Consider the following 18,119-nt stretch of genomic DNA (forward strand, 5'->3'; position numbering starts at 1 on the left):
AGTAAAAAATAATGAAATGTTTGTGAGTGAATTATGACTCAGAGTTTCTAATGAAACAAGTTTCATGAAAAGGCAATATAGTTCTCAGTATTTGAGGTTATTTTGATCATGATTTACCCTGAAAAGATATTACTCTTGATGTCTTTGATCCCAATATGTACATTTGAAAGTGAACTAAGATGCATATAAGGGTAATCAATGAATCATCCACTTTGTTAATGAAAGTTTAGAAAAACCTTTAATAACTCTGCAACACACATCACGTTCCAGCATTTCTCTCATTCATCTTATTAGGAAGCAATTGCTGAATTATAACAGTGATTACCAATGGTACTTTCATTTTATTCCTTAAACGTCATTTTTCCTTCTTTTTATATTTCAGATGTTTGTTAGCATAGACAGCATAATACATAGTAAAATGTATCTTAGTTAGTACTCAGTCACAGAATGTAAATTGAGTTAATTCGGCAAAGATTATACATTGATCTTCATAATGTATTAGATTTATTGGTTAGAATATTAATGCTATCCACATTATTTCGGATTATTATACATGAATATGTATATATGCACCCATAGATTCAAGTATATGCTATTTAACAATAACATTTTACCAAGGCCATTATGATGCACTTATATATTAATCAAACTCTAAGTTCAGAACTATGCAGAATTGTCAATATCAGCATTGCACAACATTTATTTCACAGTTAGTGAATTTTTCTTGAATGAATCTATTACTTTAACTCCATCAAACTTTTTTAAGGCTCCTCCACGAATTGGAAGCTTTTTCAGTGCAAGATCTGTATCAGCTAGTGGCCCTCCAATTAATTCAGAAGGTGTACTTTCCACTGTTACCAAGCGACCAGATGCAACCTGCAAAAATAAAGAATGTTTGCTCAATAATCTGAAAAAACAAAACAAGAGTTTGATTTCTCTTAGCTTTTCCAGAGAAACTAAGAGATTGGAAGCTTAAAAAAAATATTCTGACCAGTTTAATTCAATGTAATAGCTGTCTTGCACCTTGTCTTTCACAGTACTCTTTTCAAATTTGGACAATGTCCCCTTTGTAAACAAATTACTAGTCTACATAGACATATTACCTATCTGGAATCTCTAATTTGTGCTCTCCAAGCAGAAATTGTCCAAAAACAAGAGTTCGTGTCCAATTGGGCCATTCCGCTCTCCGGAGATGCCACTCTATCACACCCCCCCCACACACACCGCAAAGATTCCGCAGGAGAAGAGCAATCTGGACAACCGTGGGATCTGACTGGGTGAGAACTGTGAACCATAAACACAAAAGCTTTGTTACATGTATTTCTCCCTACGTCTTTTGTGGACTTCTATAAACTGCTTCTTCTCACTATAGTAGGATCTTTATTCCAGTCACCGATCAGCATTATTTCCTCACTCCAATAAAGAAAGATATTATAAATTCTACTTTTAATAGTATGTAATCCATAGATTGTATTTTTATGTTCATGCATGTGTTTGTGTATGTTAGAAAGAATCAAAAGCATTGCATATGTATACAATCACATCTATAACCTAATTTATATTTAATGTTCAAAATAAAATATTTACAACAGTTTATAGACAGGAGGAAAATATTAGAGTTTTTTTGCACAAAAGCCAATTATTTATACTTTTAAACACAACCATCCAATTTATAAAGTGAATACAAATAAACTTTAATATAATTATTTTAACAAACTAAAATAGGTATATTGGAAATGCCTTCTTAAAAGAAAGCTACATACTACTGTCCCAAAGGTACTTTTTTTCTTTGAAGACATTTCGCTTCTCATCCAAGAAGCTTCTTCAGCTATGTGCTTCAAAGAAAGTCCAGTTGCTTCTTGAAAACGACCATTGACTTACCTGCACGGTCCTTCTATGTGTGCTGCGAGGGGAATCCAAGCATGGGTTAACTTTGTCCATTAGCCTTGAGACTGAGTTATGTAAATTGGTGACCATGCCTCCACTGGCCGATGGGCTCAGTTTCGTACGAAGTCAGCCGTTTATTGATGTATAACAAGAAGAACAATGATAACATAACAATAACAGTAGTAATAAAGGCCGTAGCCAAAAGGCATACAAACATAGTCAAGAAGAAACGCAAGTCATAAAGTAAATAACATCTGACATAAAGCGGTAACATATCATGAAGAGAATGAATTTCAGACATGACCACCCTGGCCAGTGGCAGCTGCGGCGGGTTTGGATTCCCCTCGCAGCACACATAGAAGGACCGTTCAGGTAAGTCAACGGTCGTTCTCCTGTGTGCTGCTTGGGGAATCCAGCATGGGACATGCCAAAGCAATTAGATCCAGGGCGGGAACCAGGCTGGCCAGGGTCCCCCGCAGGGGGAGCACCTGTTGCAATACACGCCGGCCCGAAGGACGCCTCAGCCGAGGCATACACATCAACCTTGTAATGTCTGATAATGGTGATGGTGTAGACCAGGTAGCTGCTCTACAGATCTCTTCCACTGAGGCTTGCGTGGCCCAGGCCGCCGTGGTGTCCGCACTCCTGGTAGAGTGAGGGGTGATGCGTCTAGGAACCTGCCAGGGATGACTGTCATAAGCAAGGGCGATGCACGCCTTCAACCACCGCCCTAATCGTATGAGAAGAAACTTTCTGTCCCATGGAAGATGTTGAAAGGAAACAAAGACCGTCGGAAGGACGCTGTTGCTTCACATAGCGGCGAAGAACCCTGCGCACATCCAGGTGATGCCATTGGCGCTCCTGCGGATGAGAAGGTTGGGACAAAAGTCCGGAAGGACGAGTTCCTGAGCCCTGTGGAACAGCGTGTTGATTTTTGGTAGAAAGGCTGGGTCCAAGCAGAGAACAACTCTGCTGGGGTGGAATATACAGAGATCCGCTCGAACGGAAAGAGCCGCCAGCTCGGAAACCCGCCTGGCTGATGTAATCGCCACCAAAAACACTGTCTTAAGAGTCAATAGTCGAAGACTGATGGAAGAAATAGGTTCGAAAGGAGAGTCCATAAGTGCCCTGAGCACTAATGACAGATCCCAAGTAGGGTAACAGTGCATGGTCGGAGGTCAGATGTTGGCTGCCCCCTTCAGGAAGGCCTTGACTTGAGAATGTTGTGACAAGGAGCATCCATGACCTCCCCCAATCACTGTGGCAAGAGCTGTGACCTGCCTGCGGAGCGTGTTGGGTGCCAAACCTTTGTTAAGACCAGATTTGTAGAAAGTCCAACACTCGGGGCACCGAATCCTGGAGGGGGTCTGCCCCAGCCCGTTGGCACCACCTGCAGAAGGCCTGCCAAGTAGCCTCGTAAATTCGAGTGGTGGAAGGTCGGCGGGCCGGCTGAATCGTACTGATGACCTCGCTGAATACTGAAGGTTTGTCAGAATAGTATGCTCATGTGCCACACGGCTAATTGTAGCAACTGGGGGTTCGATGAATGAGGGCCCCCTGATGGAGCTGGATTTGATCGTCCGGGATCCTCCACGGGCGGAGATCGACAGATGCACCAGGTCACATACCAGGTCCGCCGGAACCACATCGGAGCCACCAGGAAGACTTCCGCATGTTCCGACAGAATCTTCTGGATGACCGCCAGGATCACTGGAAGAGCCGGAAAGGGGTAAAGGAGGCCGGCCAGCCATGGGCTGTGCAAGGCATCCACTCCCTCTGCTCCAGGGTCACATACCTGGAGAAGAAACAGGGCAGTTGTGCATTGTGAGGTTGCGCGAACAAGTCCACCACTGGATGGCCGAATCGAGGGAAATCTGCTGGAAGAGGTCTGGATGTAACTGCCACTCCGCATGATCCACTGTGGCTCTGCTCAGCCAATCCACCTGGATGTTGGATTCGTCCGAAATGTGTTCCGCTCGAAGGGACAATAGCCTGGACTCTGCCCAATGATGCAATTTCTCCACCTCCATCATGAGAGCTCTGGAGTGCGTGCCCCCCTGGCGGTTGACATGCACCTTGGAGGCCACATTGTCAGCACGTGCTTGTGAGTCACAATGTCCTGAAACTCTCACAGGCCAGTCTGATGGCCCACAGCTCTAGCCAGTTGATGCTGTTGAACAGCTCCTGGTCTGACCAGCGACCTGTGCCACCCTGTCCAGGCATGGCCGCCCCATCCAAACAGGCTGGTGTCCGTCGTAACCTGGATACGTTCCGGCTCTTTGAATGGACACCCCTTGAGAATCTTTGAGGACGCCCACCCTCGGAGTGATCTGAGGGCCTTGGGTGAAAGATGGACCTTGAGCTGAGAATGACTGGTGTGAGATCTCTGATAAGGAAGCAGGAACCATTGGAGTGGTCATGCGTGAAACCTGGGCCAGGGGAATGCAAGAAATCATCTTCCCTAACAGCTGAGAGAGTAAAGACAGGGCACGAGCCGCAAGGCTGACACTTGAGAAGCCAGCCATTGGATGCTCTGTCGCCTTTCCAGAGACAGGAAAACTTGGCAAGTGGCGGAATTAATGACGGTCCCTAAGTGAAGCAACGTTGTAGTCGGCTGCAGATGGCTCTTGGGAAGATTCTGCAACTGGTGAAAGCCCCTGTTGTAATGGGGAACAAAGGGGGCCGCTGCGTAGCCGGAATAGCCGCCCTAAAGGACTGGCGTCTGTTGTATGGCTGCTGTTGTCTGGTATTGCGCTCCCCCGAGGAGGGGAGGACCTTGCGCTTGTCCCTAGTCTCTATGAAAATATGATCGGAGAACGGCGTAGATGCCAGTGCCATTTAGATTTAATGTCAGCCTGCCATGGCGGAGCCACAAGAGGCGACGGGAGGCCACATTGGAGACTACAGCTCAAGAAGCAAACTTAGCAGCATTAAGCATGGCATCTGCTGAAAATTCAAGGCAGCTATAATTTTAGTAATGTCCTGGTGAAGGTGCACCTCGTCAGGGGCTAGCCTCTCCTGCAACTGCTTAAGCCAGAGCACCGAGGTCCTATTAAAGAATGATGCCGCAGTAGCAGCACGTAAAGCCCAGCCGTGGCCTGGTGTGTCTTACGAAATACCCTCTCGGCTTTACGGTCCTCAGCCTTCAGACCCTCAGATATCTCAGATGGAATCAGGCAGGGGAAGCTAGGGCTGCTACTGGCTGATCCACAGTTGGAAATTGCAAAAGGGTCTCCAAATCAGGGGTAGAAGTATACAGCTTCCTGTCCCCGTTGCTAGGAGGAGTAACTGCAGTTGGCTGGTCCCATTGCTTCTGAATGAGATCCATGAAAAGCTTTGGAGAAGGAATCACCTCCTGCAATGAAACTGGCTCAGCAAAGAGGCATTCAGTGGTGTCCAGGCCTACAGCAGAACTATCCTTGGGAGCTACCTCTCCCATATGGGTAGTGGCCTTAGCTTTAAATAATGACTTGAACAGAGTAGGCCGAAACAGACTAGAAGAATTAGGCTGGTCAAAGATCAGGCCTTCATCATCAGAGAACTCCCTATCAATCAATCCCTTCCTCCACCAAAGCCGAATCCTCACTATAAGTAGAGGGAAGATGGGAAACAGGCCCTGTCTGCAGATCAGGCAGATCCACCTGTGGAGCTGGAAGAGAAGGCCCACCCTGGGTGCTAGCCACCACCAGGGCCTGATTCCTCCGACGCAGCTCAGCATCTACCCCCCTGGATATAGCTGCAGATATCATTTGGTAAATCTGGGGATAGGCTCTGGTCATAGCCTTCCATAGGCCTTAGGCCTGCAGCAGTGGGAGTAAATGTGGCAGAGGGCCCAGCACGTGGCATAGAGTATTTGGAATAGCCTGGGCCTCGGGCAGTGCTGTGGGGAGCTGGATCCCCAACCCCCCGCCCCAGATTTAGGGATAACAGGCAAGGAACAATCCAGAGACCAGGTCTGGAGGCCTGCAGGTTGTGGGGCTGGTGAAATATGCTGAGGTAAGAGCGTGGGAGGGAAAACTCTACCCTCTCCAGAGACTTTAGATGGTGCTTTAGATTTATCCTTCTTTTTGTAGCCCTTATCCGGAGCTCCGGAGGTCTCCCTGGGCCTCTGACTGGTGGCCCTAGAGGTGGCTCTGCCAGGCCTTGAACTAACCCCCGCTAGGGCAGCACCCTGATTATCAGAAGAGGATTCAACTCTACCTCCCACAGTAGAATGATCAGCCATTGCAATGAATTGAGATTCGAAAAGACTCAAAAGGCACAGAGCACAGAGTTCACTGTAAGGCAAAGAGACCGCGTGGCCAGCAAAGCAGCAGAAAAACAACTCCTCCCCAAGGCACACAAAGCCAAAGTGAGGGAATTGGGAGGGGCCGATGAATCAGTTACTGCAAGAGGAGGCAACGCCCGGTTTCAGCTGTGCCTGCATCAGAAACAGCCCCAGCATGGCGCCGAACAAACAAGCACCAAATTCAAAACATAAGCCACAAGCACAGTCTCTTTAGGCTCTCAGGGGGAAAATAATGCCAGAATCGCTGGCGCACTGCCCTAATGCGATCGGCTTTCTGCAAAGGCAAACCTCGCCTCGAACGGCGGGTAACTCCCAGCGGCAAGAGAAGAGAAGCCGCGCTGCGAACGGCAGGCAATTCAACAGCTCTGAGGCTCTTAACACAGTGGGGGCTCTTAATCTCGTCGCTAGCACCAGCCAAAGCTCCGCGCTGTGGAAGAAACCCCCAAAGCTGCAAAGGCTCTAAACGCCTGCAGGGAAAACTCAAGCCCAAATGGCTCCAAACGGTAGAGAAATACCTGAGCAGTAAAAGGGGCCATAGAGGGAACTGGCAGACAGCAAACTGTCGCCTCCCCATCGCAAATCTTTTCCACCAACTAAGTCCATCGTGCTTGCAAGGAAATTCAGAAAAAGAGTATAAATTTGTCCCAGAAGTCTGGAGAAGAATTGATATATGTCTCGTCGGCTGGACTGAGTTAAGAAAACTGAGCCCATCCGGCCAGAGGAGGCGTGGTCACCAATTTACATAACTCAGTCTCAAGGCTAATGGACAAAGTTAACCCATGCTTGGATTCCCCAAGCAGCACACAGGAGAAAAGCACCTTTGCACAGCATTGAAATCCTCTGAAGTCTGCTATTTTGCGTGCATGCACGCCTGAGGTGTGACCACGCAGCTCTAAAAAAGGAACATTTTGAAGCCTTCCAGGTCTGCAAAGCTAAGAAAACAGCAAGCAGGGGAAGGGGGAAGGAAATCTGCTGTGCCCGCGATTTAATTAGCTAGAAAGCAGGAAAGACCACGAATTCAGTGTTTTGCCTTAGCCGTGAAAGCCAGATGGATGGGCCAGTCATTCTCTCTTAGCCCAACTAACCTCACAGGGTAATTTCGATAGGGAAAATAGGAGGAGGTGTGTTAAATATTCTCTGTCTTGAGTTATTTATAAAAATAATAAATAAGATATAAATAATAAAATAAAAAATTAATTGCTTTAATTTGGATTAGGAATGAACAATTAAGAATTTTACTTACAGTTGTATTTAGGCCTTTAATGTCAGTTGGATGGAAAGTTGAACTGTAGTGTTTTATCTTTGGTCTAGAGTTTTCTATAGCTTTTTCTCGAAGCCTTTTGCGGCCTAGCAAAAAATTAAAAAAATTAAAAATTAGCTTTTGTTACTGAGAAATTTAATGTCAGAATGATACATAGGAGAATATTTCAAACCATACTTTTCTGAGAATCAGTTCTGAACCAAAGTGATGTGATTATGTAAATAGTTATGCTACATTAGGGTGACCAGATGACCCGATTTCAGCGGGACAGTCACGATTTTTAACAATTTTTCCCGCGTCCCTCCGCCTTTTAAAAAAGTCCTGATTTTTTCTGGCTTCATGTTGAAAGCCCGGTGGATTTGCTTAAGAAATCCTAACCGGAAGGAAAAGGGAGAAGGGAGAGAAAAGGAAGGAAAGAAAAAGGAACTTTTTTTGTTTCAAAGATGAAAGGAATGCAGTAAGAATACAATAGAAGATATATATATAAATAAGAGAATATAAATAGTAAAAAAAAAAAGAAGACACCCTCCCTCCAAAAAGGGAAGAAGAGGTGCTTCAGCTACAAGTGGGGGGAAAAAAAGCAGAAAAATGTAAATAGTCAAGAGGTGATCCAAAGGTTAAAAAGAAGAATCAAAACAGAAAAGAAAAAAAATGTAAAAGATCAAAGGTCGATGGTGATGATCAAAAAAGAAAAAACTCAATGTCGATGTCTCCACAGCAGATAATGTGAAAATGGTGTTGGGAGATGAAAGGATGCCAACAAGCTAAAACAAATGATTTTTTCGGACTCTTTTGCCCCCCCTAAGATAAGAGTCTCTCCAAGGTCACTCTCAGCTTTGCTGTTTTATCTAGCAGGTTCCCAGCTGCGTAAATACGTAAATCAAATGCATTACAGGGGGATTTAATAACAAAGTTCAAGTCCACAAGATGGCAGTATTGGCTTGTAATTTGTAGTTTACAGCTTGTTTTAGTCCGTTCCGTGGCGTTTGTTAATTACTAATTGTTTAAAAAAAACATCAAAAGGGCTAAAAGGCAACGAAGAAAAACAAACAAAAAAACCAGATCTTCAAAGCCTTTAAGTTTAAAATTTAGTGCCCCATTAAATTCAAAGTTAAAGGTATCGACAACAAAAAGAACACAAAAAGCCGATTTAAATTGCAGGAAAGTCCAGCCCGGCTTCCAAAGATTAAAAAAAAAGGGAACAGAAAAATAAACTTCCAAATGGCAAACATTTATCGCCGCCGCTTTTCTCACTTATCAGCCTAATTTTAAACTAAGTTTCCAAATTTAGAGTGTTCTCTTTCCAACAAGAAAAAAGTATTTAAAACTCACACCAAACGACATGTTCATATCCATCGCTCTCTCTGGGCTTTTGCAGTTGTAGTCAGCATCGAGCTGATCCGGAAATCACTGGATTAGGAAGGCTTTCCTTAGGTTCCCAGAGATTATGCGAACATCTCTGGGACCACTGGAGTTCCCCCCACGTCACTGTCTCTACGGGACAGCTTAGATTCAAACGAATCGTCCAAAAAGACCCCGGTATAGATGGTCATTCAGGAACTGCCTGAAAGTCCGTCTTCTCACTGCTAAGCCCCGCCTTCTCTCTTTTCCCCCCTTTTCTTATCTCTCCCCCCTCTCCTCTGTGTACTTTACGTACTTAATCCACCATACTTATAACCCTCCACCTTCTAATACTAATTGGCTATGAGTAGAAAGCAGCTGCCTCTGGCTTTACATCAACCCCTGCCCCCTCACCTGCGGGAGGCCAGAGGACAACACAGACGATGTCCCATCAGGAAAAAGAGAAGGAAGCCAATTTTGAAACACTTATACAAATGATGCAGAAAATGCAAGCAGGAAACGATACCCTTGTAAAAAAAATGGAGGCAATGGAACAACAAAACCAAAGCACAGTGCAAAAGTTGATAATATGGAAGGAAAAGTAGAAAGTATACACAACTGGATGCTGAAATACGAAAATAGGATTCAAAAAATTGAAAATAAGATTCAAGAAGGAGAGAAGAAAACTGAAAAGCTAGAGATCAGACTAAGTGATGTAGAAAGAGACAGCAGTGGAATATTAAGATGGGAGATGGACAGGTCTGAATTTTTCTTAAGATTTCAAAACATAGAAGAAGAAAAGGAGAGGACTTAGTTCAGATAATTTCAAATATTTTGATAGATGTTCTGGGGATGTCTCAGGACCAAATAATAGAAACAATTGATGAGACTTTTAGAGTATACACAAGATATGCAACGAGAAATGCTCTTCCAAGGGAAGTGCATGTAAGATTTACTAAGAAAACAATTAAATCACAAATCTTACAGAAATTGAGAGATAGAAAATTAGAATATAAAGGTAAGGAGATTGTAGTACTCAAACAATTCCAAGAGAGGTGAGAGAGAGGAGAAGAGAATATCAATTTCTGACTAAAGTATTGATAAAAAAAGGTGTTAACTACAGATGGCTCATACCGGAAGGTTTACTATGTACTTGGCAAGGACAAAGACACAGGATAGATACAACTGAGAAGGCAGAAGCTTTCTACGAAGAATACTTTAGAGAAATGGTGGAGAAAGCTGGGAAAGACGATGCAGTGATAAAATACTGGAACCACCTGCAACTGCGACCGAAAAAATAGAAGGAGCAGTAGGTGGAAGTGATAAAGAAGGGGAGACAGGGAATGGGAGCCGCAAAGAAAAACGAGAACCTAGATCTACTAGAGCGATAAATCCTGTATATAAAGTATAAACATGGAAGAAAGAAAAATGATTACAATTAACATTAATGGACTTAATTTGGCAACTAAAAGGAAGAAAGTATTCCATAAATTAGAGAAATTACAACTTGACATAATCTGTCTGCAAGAAGTACATATTCAAAAAATATGAACATTTACTAACTCAACCAAAGCTTGGGAAAAGTTTTCATCATTGGCAAATTGCAAGAAAAGAGGAGTGGTCTTTTATATTAAAGGCAACATCCCAACAAAAGTAGTCTACGCAGAGGAAGAGGGAAGAATTTTGATGGTGGAAATTATGGATACCAAAAATACACTCCTAATTGGAATCTACGCCTCCAAAGAAAAACAAGATGAATTTTACAAAAAACTACACAAAAAAGTTTTGGAACTAGACTATGCTGATATTTGTATGATGGGAGACTTTAATGGCATTGTGAATCAAAATATGGACTATAAACACATAAAACAAAAAATTAAATAGGAAGCTTCTGCCGAAATCTTTTTTTAGGATGACAGATGAACTAAATCTAAAAGATATGGAGAGAAAGAAATGCTAAAAAAGAACAATATACCTTCTACTCAAATAGACATTCTTCATTCTCTAGAATAGATATGATATGGGCCTCAGCGGAGTTGAGCTCCAACATAAAAGAAATTGAGATTGAAGCAAGTACCTGGGCGGACCACAATCCAATTTTAACTAAATGGAAAGGCCAAAGGGCAAGATCTAGATGGACACTAAATAACACTATATTGAAAGAAAAAGAGTTTGTACAAAAAATGGAAAAAGAGCTAGTCCTTTTCCTTAAAGAAAATAGGAAAGAAGATACGTCGTTGCAGAATCTCTGGGATACAATGAAGGCTGTTATCAGAGGTTTGACAATAGATTACACAAGGAAGAGAAACTCAAAGAAAAGACAAATGCATAAAGCTCTAGACAATGACTATAAAATACTTGAAAGAGATCTACAGAGAGCACCACAAAAAAAAATGTTAAAATAAAAATGGACATAATTAAACACAAAATGGACCTATTAGAAAAGGAAGAACTGGCACAAAAAATTAGAGGTGCCAAACAGAATTATTTTGAAAATGCGAACAAAGACAGGTGGTTGGCATATAAGATGAAAAAAGAGAAACAAAGAAAATACTTCAACTAAGAGATAAACAAGGAGAAATTCAGTATGGAAATACCAAAAAAAAAAATATTATACACAACTACTACGTTAAACTCTATGAACAAGAGAAGGTGGAGGAGGGACGAGTCAAAAAGTATCTACAAGATGCCAATCTCCCCCAGGTACCAGATGAAACTAGAACAATGTTAGAAAGTAAAATAACAATGATGGAGCTAACAGAGGCACTTAAAAAACAAATGGGAAAGCCCCAGGACCAGATGGCCTACCCGTGGAATTCTACAGAACATTTGAAGAAATATTGACCCTCCCACTCCTACAAGTCATGAATGAAGTGATGACTGAGAGCCAAATACCGAAGTCATGGTCAGAAGCGTATATCACATTACTACCCAAGGAAGAGACTGATTTAACACAAATCAAGAATTATAGACCAATTTCTTTTAAATTCAGACTACAAGCTATTTGCATCTATACTAGATGAGAGACTTAAAAAATACTTAAATGGCTTCATCCATTCAGATCAAAATGGCTTTTTACCTAAAAGACAAATCAAAGACAATATGAGAATAATTTTGAATACCTTGGAATACTATGAGGCCCACCCAGAAAAACAACTAGCACTGATGTTCCTTGATGCGCAGAAGGCCTTTGATAATGTGAATTGGCAGTTTATGTTTTTGCAACTGGAGCAGATGAACTTTGGCAAGAAATTCACTCAAAGTATACGAACGATATACCAGAAACAAGCAGCAAAGATAATGGTAAATGGAGAACTAACAGAACCGATTGAAATAAAGAGAGGTACAAGACAAGGCTGCCCACTATCACCGCTACTCTTTGTCCTAACACTAGAGGTCTTAAATAGAAAGATCAGAGAAGAAGAAGAAATAAGAGGAATGAAAATTAAGAGAGAAGAGTATAAATTGCAAGTGTTCACAGACGACTTAGTTTTTATTCTTGAAGATCCATTAGAAACCGCACTCAAATTGTTAGAAAGAATAGAGGAATATGGAGAAGTAGCAGGCTTGAAAATAAACAAAGATAAAACAAAGATCATGACAAAGAATATCCCAGCTACACAAAAGGAAGAGTTGTCAGAAATGTTGCAGATTCAAACACAAGTAAGATTAAATATTTGGGGATACATTTATCACCTAGATGTAGCACTCTTAAAAGAGGATAATTATACCAGATTAAAACGACAAATAGCAATCGACTTGGAGAAATGGGAAAACTTGCATTTATCAATGATGGGAAGAATTTCTACAATTAAATGAACATTTTACCTAGAATTCTGTATCTGTTTCAGACAATTCCAATCAGACTGGGTAAGGAATTTTTCTAGATTTAAATAAAATAGTTTTGAAATTTATTTGGCAAGGGAAAAAAGCTAGAATAAAACTTAAATTACTACAAGATGTTAGATCAAGAGGAGGTTTTGGGTTACCCGATTGGGAGCTATACTATCAGGCAGCAAACCTGATGTGGATTAAGGAGTGGATATCATTAAAAAAACTCTAGATTATTGAACGTAGAAGGTCACAATTTGCTGTTGGGATGGCATGCTGCTTATGGTATAAGGGAACTAAACCACATGGTTATTTTAGAAGACATTATATAAGGGAGGCGTTGTTGTTAAATTGGGAAAAGATTAAAAAATTACATTATTTAAAAATTCCAGTCTGGACATCAACAATTGAAGCATTTTCGTATCCGATAATACATAAAAAGGAACAAACAGTTAGATATACAGAATTATTGAATACAGAGGGTGAGCTCAAATCTAGTCAAGAGTTGAAGCAAGAAGGGATGGAAATGAACTGGTATTCATATGTACAGATACAATCTAGATATAATGAAGATAGAAAAACTAAAGGTTTCTATAACAAAATGACTGAGCTAGACAAAATTCTAACAGGTACTGATGAAAAAGTAATTAAAAAACTATATGGATATTTATTGGAGTTTAAATTGCATGAAGAACAACTATGATTGCTTGGGGAAAATTTTTTAAGTATGGGATTGACTTAGAGAATTGGCAGAAATTGTGGTCTCAAAATTACAAATGACAATGTCCACTGCATATAGAGAAAACTTGTATAAGATGTTTTACAGGTGGCATCTACCCCCGACCAGAATCGCAAGAATGTTCAAGAATAAATCAGAAAAGTGTTGGAAATGTCACCAGATACCTGGCTCATACTACCACATGTGGTGGACTTGCACTGAAGCCAAAAGATACTGGACTAAAATCCACATGTGGTTGGAGAAAATGATACACAAACAAATAGACTTTAAACCAGAGGTCTTTTTATTGGGAATCTTACCAGAAACCTACAACAAAGACTTAAATATTTGATTGTAAATGTGTTAACAGCAGCCAGAATTGTATTTGCAAAAAACTGGAAAAATGAAACAATACCAAAAGAGGAAGAAGTTATTCGAAAAATAATGGACTGTGCCGAAATGAGTAAATTGACATTTGAAATTAGAGAGCAGAGGATGAACAATTTAATAAGATATGGGACTTGTTTTATCAATGGCTAAGGGAAAAAAAAAATTTGGAAATGAAAAATGATACACTTATGCCTTAGTTGGAAAAAGTAAATGATATAATTATGCTGTGAAATAATTCAACAATGATATAAGGAAGTATTAATATAAGGTCTGGTGATATAATGTATAAGGTTAAGAACTTACTATAATGATATTTCGCTGCTGATAAGGCAATTCTAATAGGGGAACAAATGAAAACTGATATATATAGGCAGCGATGTTTTGTTGAACAATGAAGGAATAAGATCTCTGTTTGAAGGTATGAAATGCAAGGTTAACAATGAATAGAAGTATACTTTCTGGGGGAAAACAATGCTAATGTTAACTGAATATATATTGTAGAAGGAAAATGAGGCCTTTAGTTACATTAGAGGAAATATCTGAGATGGTAAATATTATTTGAAGATGTAGATGTTAAAACAACCGTAACCAAACGACAATGCTGCATGTGATGATGGTTTTTTTTTTCCTTTTTTTTTTTTTTCCTTTTTGGACTTTTTTTTCCTTTTGGCCTCCCCCTCCTCCCCCCACCTTTTTTTTTCTTGTTTTATTTTATTTTATTTTTTTTAAACCCTAGCTTATTGTGGTGTTTATTAAATATACAACAGAGAGATACGGGATGTACAAACTTAGTAGGGATGCACCTGTGATCAAACGACATATTGTATGTGAAGATGGGTTCCCCCCCCTTTTTTTTCCCATCTTCTCCCTTTCCCATTGTTGTCTGTGTAATAAAAAATAAAAAATAAATAAATAAAAAGAAATCCTAACCGGGGCAAGACAAACACCCTGTCTAAATTCCCCCCTCTCTCTGTCTCAGTACTTTCATTGAAGATATTAAAACGTTAAAACAACAAAATGGACCTCCCCCCCCCACCGCTTTTTTACCTCATTTTATAAGAAAAAAATGACCTAGTACCATAGAGCTGCAGGAAATGGCTAGAGAGGTCGCCAGTGTTACTTCCTGGATTTTCCAGAGGGGAGGGGCATGGAGGTTGGAGGACTGCTCAAAATGGTGGGAAAAGAAACTTTCTGGTAAGTGTGCTGGGTTTTTTTCTTTTATTTTTTAATGCATTTTAAAATAATGTAGGTTTTTAAAAATGTGCAGATGCTGTTTTTTATTCAAAACAATATGATGTGCCATGGAAAATCATTTTAAAAAAACCCTGAAAGAACAAAAGGTTTTTTTTAGGGTATTTTCCTGATCAAAACTATAATCTGCATGACACCCTTAATCACCCTTAATAGCCAACTACACTTCATTCTAAATAGTTTTATTTCCTTTATTGTATGTGATTACTCAAGTCCAAAAACTGAGTTAATTGGATAAACTCAGCTCCACAATTTACTAAATATACAGTTACAGGAGTTTCATGTATAGTATGCTGTCTCTTAGGGTTTATTGAACATAGGAGAATAATATGAGAGGGATTTGATGTAAAATAAGCTCTTTTAATGAATTCAAAATCAGCGCAGCAGACAAGACATGGGAGTGAACATAATACACACTTTAACAGTATTTTTTTTTCTTTTAGCCATCAAATACTGCAGCAAGTGTGTCAGTAATAATAGCAAGACAGGCATAGGATTTTCCAGCCAGGTTAATTTTACTTTTTTATGGTTTTGATGTTGTATTTAATTTTATCTGTATTAGAAACTTATGAAGGCTGTGCAACATTTTGAGGTGATATAGAGTATGTAAAGGCATGAATACAGTAGAACCTCTGGTCACAACCATAATTCGTTCCATAACATTGGTCGCAAACTGATTTGGTCATGAATCAAACCTAATTTTGGAAATTTGGTGCTTACAAAAAAAAAATGGCTGCAGAAGGGGAAATCAGCAGCGGGTGGGGGGGGAAGATAGGGAATATTCTGTTCAGAAGCGTTCGTGACCAGAGGTTCTACTGTATAACATCTTCACTTAAGACTTAAGATTCACTTAAGATATAACATCTTCACTTAAGATTCACTTAAGAACTGTGGCAAGAAAGGTGGTATAGTGACCAAAGTTACAATGGCATTGAAAAAAAGTGACTGATGGACAATTTTTCACACTTAGCGACCATTTCACACTTAGCGACCGTTGCAGCATCCCTCATGATCACGCGATCAAAATTTTGATGTTTGGCAACAGATTCGTATTTATGATAGTTTCAGTGTCCTGAGGTTCATATAATCACCTTTTGACAAAGTCAAATGGGGAAACCAGATTCACTTATGTTACTAACTGATCAGCTGCATTTATTCACTTAAGAACTATGGCAGAAAGGTGATATAGGACCAAAGTTACAATGGCATTGAAAAAAGTGACTGATCACCATTTTTCACACTTAGCAACCGTTGCAGCATCCTCATGGTCACGTGATCAAATTCGGATGTTTGCAACAGTACAATTATATTTGTAAATTGTAGTTATGTTGAAATAAAAAAAAAACATTACAATACTATTTTTGCGTTGTATGAAAATTTTTGTTGCTCCGTATAAATTTTTAATCAACCCCCCCTCCCCCGGTCAAAGGTGTCCCTCTTTACCAATCTGAAAATCTGGTCACCTTATGCTACATATAAAGCATGCTATATAAAATAACCACACCTTGTCAACAACTATAATAAAACTAAAAAAAAAAATTATGCCCATATTTAGAAATTATTTATCATTGCTTATTCTCAATATGCTATTTATTCACTGCCCATTCTTAACATGCTTTTTCCATATCTTAATGTTCAATCTATTTTTAAAGTAAAATACAATTAATAGTGTAATGGCTTCCCTAGTAAACTATTAATTTAGTTATTTAGAGAAATATGAATTTGAAATATAGTCATCTGTGGTGAAGTTTACTGAATATTTCTTACCTTCAAAGCCTGGTAGTTTGATGTCCGAGCTAAGAAATTTTCCCAAGATTTATTGACTATTTCCCTTTGTTTATGGAGAGAATGAATCTAGAATGAAAATCAAGAGAAGAAAACATATTACTTTAGAAGTCTTTCTAATGGAAAAATATTTAAAGAAAATCTTAGCTTATAGTTTAGCAAAGGGTAAAGTTCAAGTCATTATATATCTGCAAATGCTCTCTATCCTAAGTTCATATAGTATATTATACATATGTTCCACAAAAGTGTCACAGCATTAAAGAGGTAACATTCTAATTAGCCATAGTAGTTATTTCTAAATAAATTATTGTGGCACAAACTTACCCTCCCATAACATTTTTCCTCCTCCTGAAGTTCTTGAAACTGCTGGCTTTCTAGCATCTCAGTTTGGATAGAGACTACAACCTTTCCAACATTTTCAAGGGCTTCAGTAATAAGCTGTAATGCTTCCTGGTCAGGTGTCACTGGTCTAAATTTTCTTTTTTAAGTTCTGCACATACTTCATCCCAGATCTCACCAACCTTTATATATTATAACAAATAAGATATTTAAAGGACTACCAATATCATATTAATTTCTCTCCCTACCTCAATAAACTATTCACTATCCAGTAGCATTGACAAATTGTCAAAAAATAATTTCCCAGAATTTTGGAAAGCAAAACTCAGCAATTCTTTAACAACCTGTGTGCCACTGCAACTCAAAGAGCTGTTAAGACTATGGTATGAACGTTGAATAAAACAATGTTGTTTCCTTGCTCTGCACTGGTAGATGCAATGAAGTAGGCAGTTCCTTTAACTGATCAAATCTCTGCAGGTTAATTAGATCATTAGATTTTACTTTGCATCAACTATTTACTATTAACCTAGATTTGCTTTTAAAAATTTTTTGTTACAGGTCACCTGAAAAACTATAATATGACTCGGTTGCTTAATATCAAGAATTAGAAATCTTTGTAAAAAAAAAAACAACCTGATTAAAATATCTTCTAGTTTTTACCAATGATGTTATGATCCTACTTTCAAACAATATAGGTAGGTATTAATTCACTAAGAAACTTCTGCATATTAATATATATAGGAAGCAATACTAAGTTAATTTTTTAAAGTTAAAATATTTGGAAATATTAAATTAGGAAATAAACCTAGTTCTCCACATCTACTAACGGCACCAATGAAACAATAAATGACAGTTATGGTACTTACCTTGAAGTCTAGGTACCTGCGTATAATAGCAAGTGTAACAAATCCCGCGCAGAGAGCCCAGGCAAGTTCTCAAAACCTGAAGTAATATATCAATTGTTATTTTAAAAGCAACATTATTTTTAAAAGATTAACATTGTCTAATCCCTATGTAGAATGCACACA

The 18,119-nt window shown here is 39.5% G+C and overlaps 1 protein-coding gene across 1 annotated transcript in view; it reads right to left on the reverse strand.

Moving 5' to 3' along the window:
* Positions 1-253: 253 nt before the first annotated feature.
* CFAP69 (cilia and flagella associated protein 69) overlaps positions 254-18,119 on the reverse strand; it is a 50,597-nt gene continuing 32,731 nt past the window's right edge. The window contains 8 exon segments of the mRNA XM_032235061.1: positions 254-876; positions 7,419-7,522; positions 8,488-8,509; positions 16,735-16,821; positions 17,077-17,228; positions 17,231-17,273; positions 17,958-18,001; positions 18,004-18,033. Coding sequence (XP_032090952.1) covers positions 700-876; positions 7,419-7,522; positions 8,488-8,509; positions 16,735-16,821; positions 17,077-17,228; positions 17,231-17,273; positions 17,958-18,001; positions 18,004-18,033 — 659 coding nt within the window. The 3' untranslated portion in view covers positions 254-699.

This window comes from Thamnophis elegans, chromosome Z (assembly GCF_009769535.1).
Source record: "Thamnophis elegans isolate rThaEle1 chromosome Z, rThaEle1.pri, whole genome shotgun sequence".
Taxonomy (NCBI): domain Eukaryota; kingdom Metazoa; phylum Chordata; class Lepidosauria; order Squamata; family Colubridae; genus Thamnophis; species Thamnophis elegans.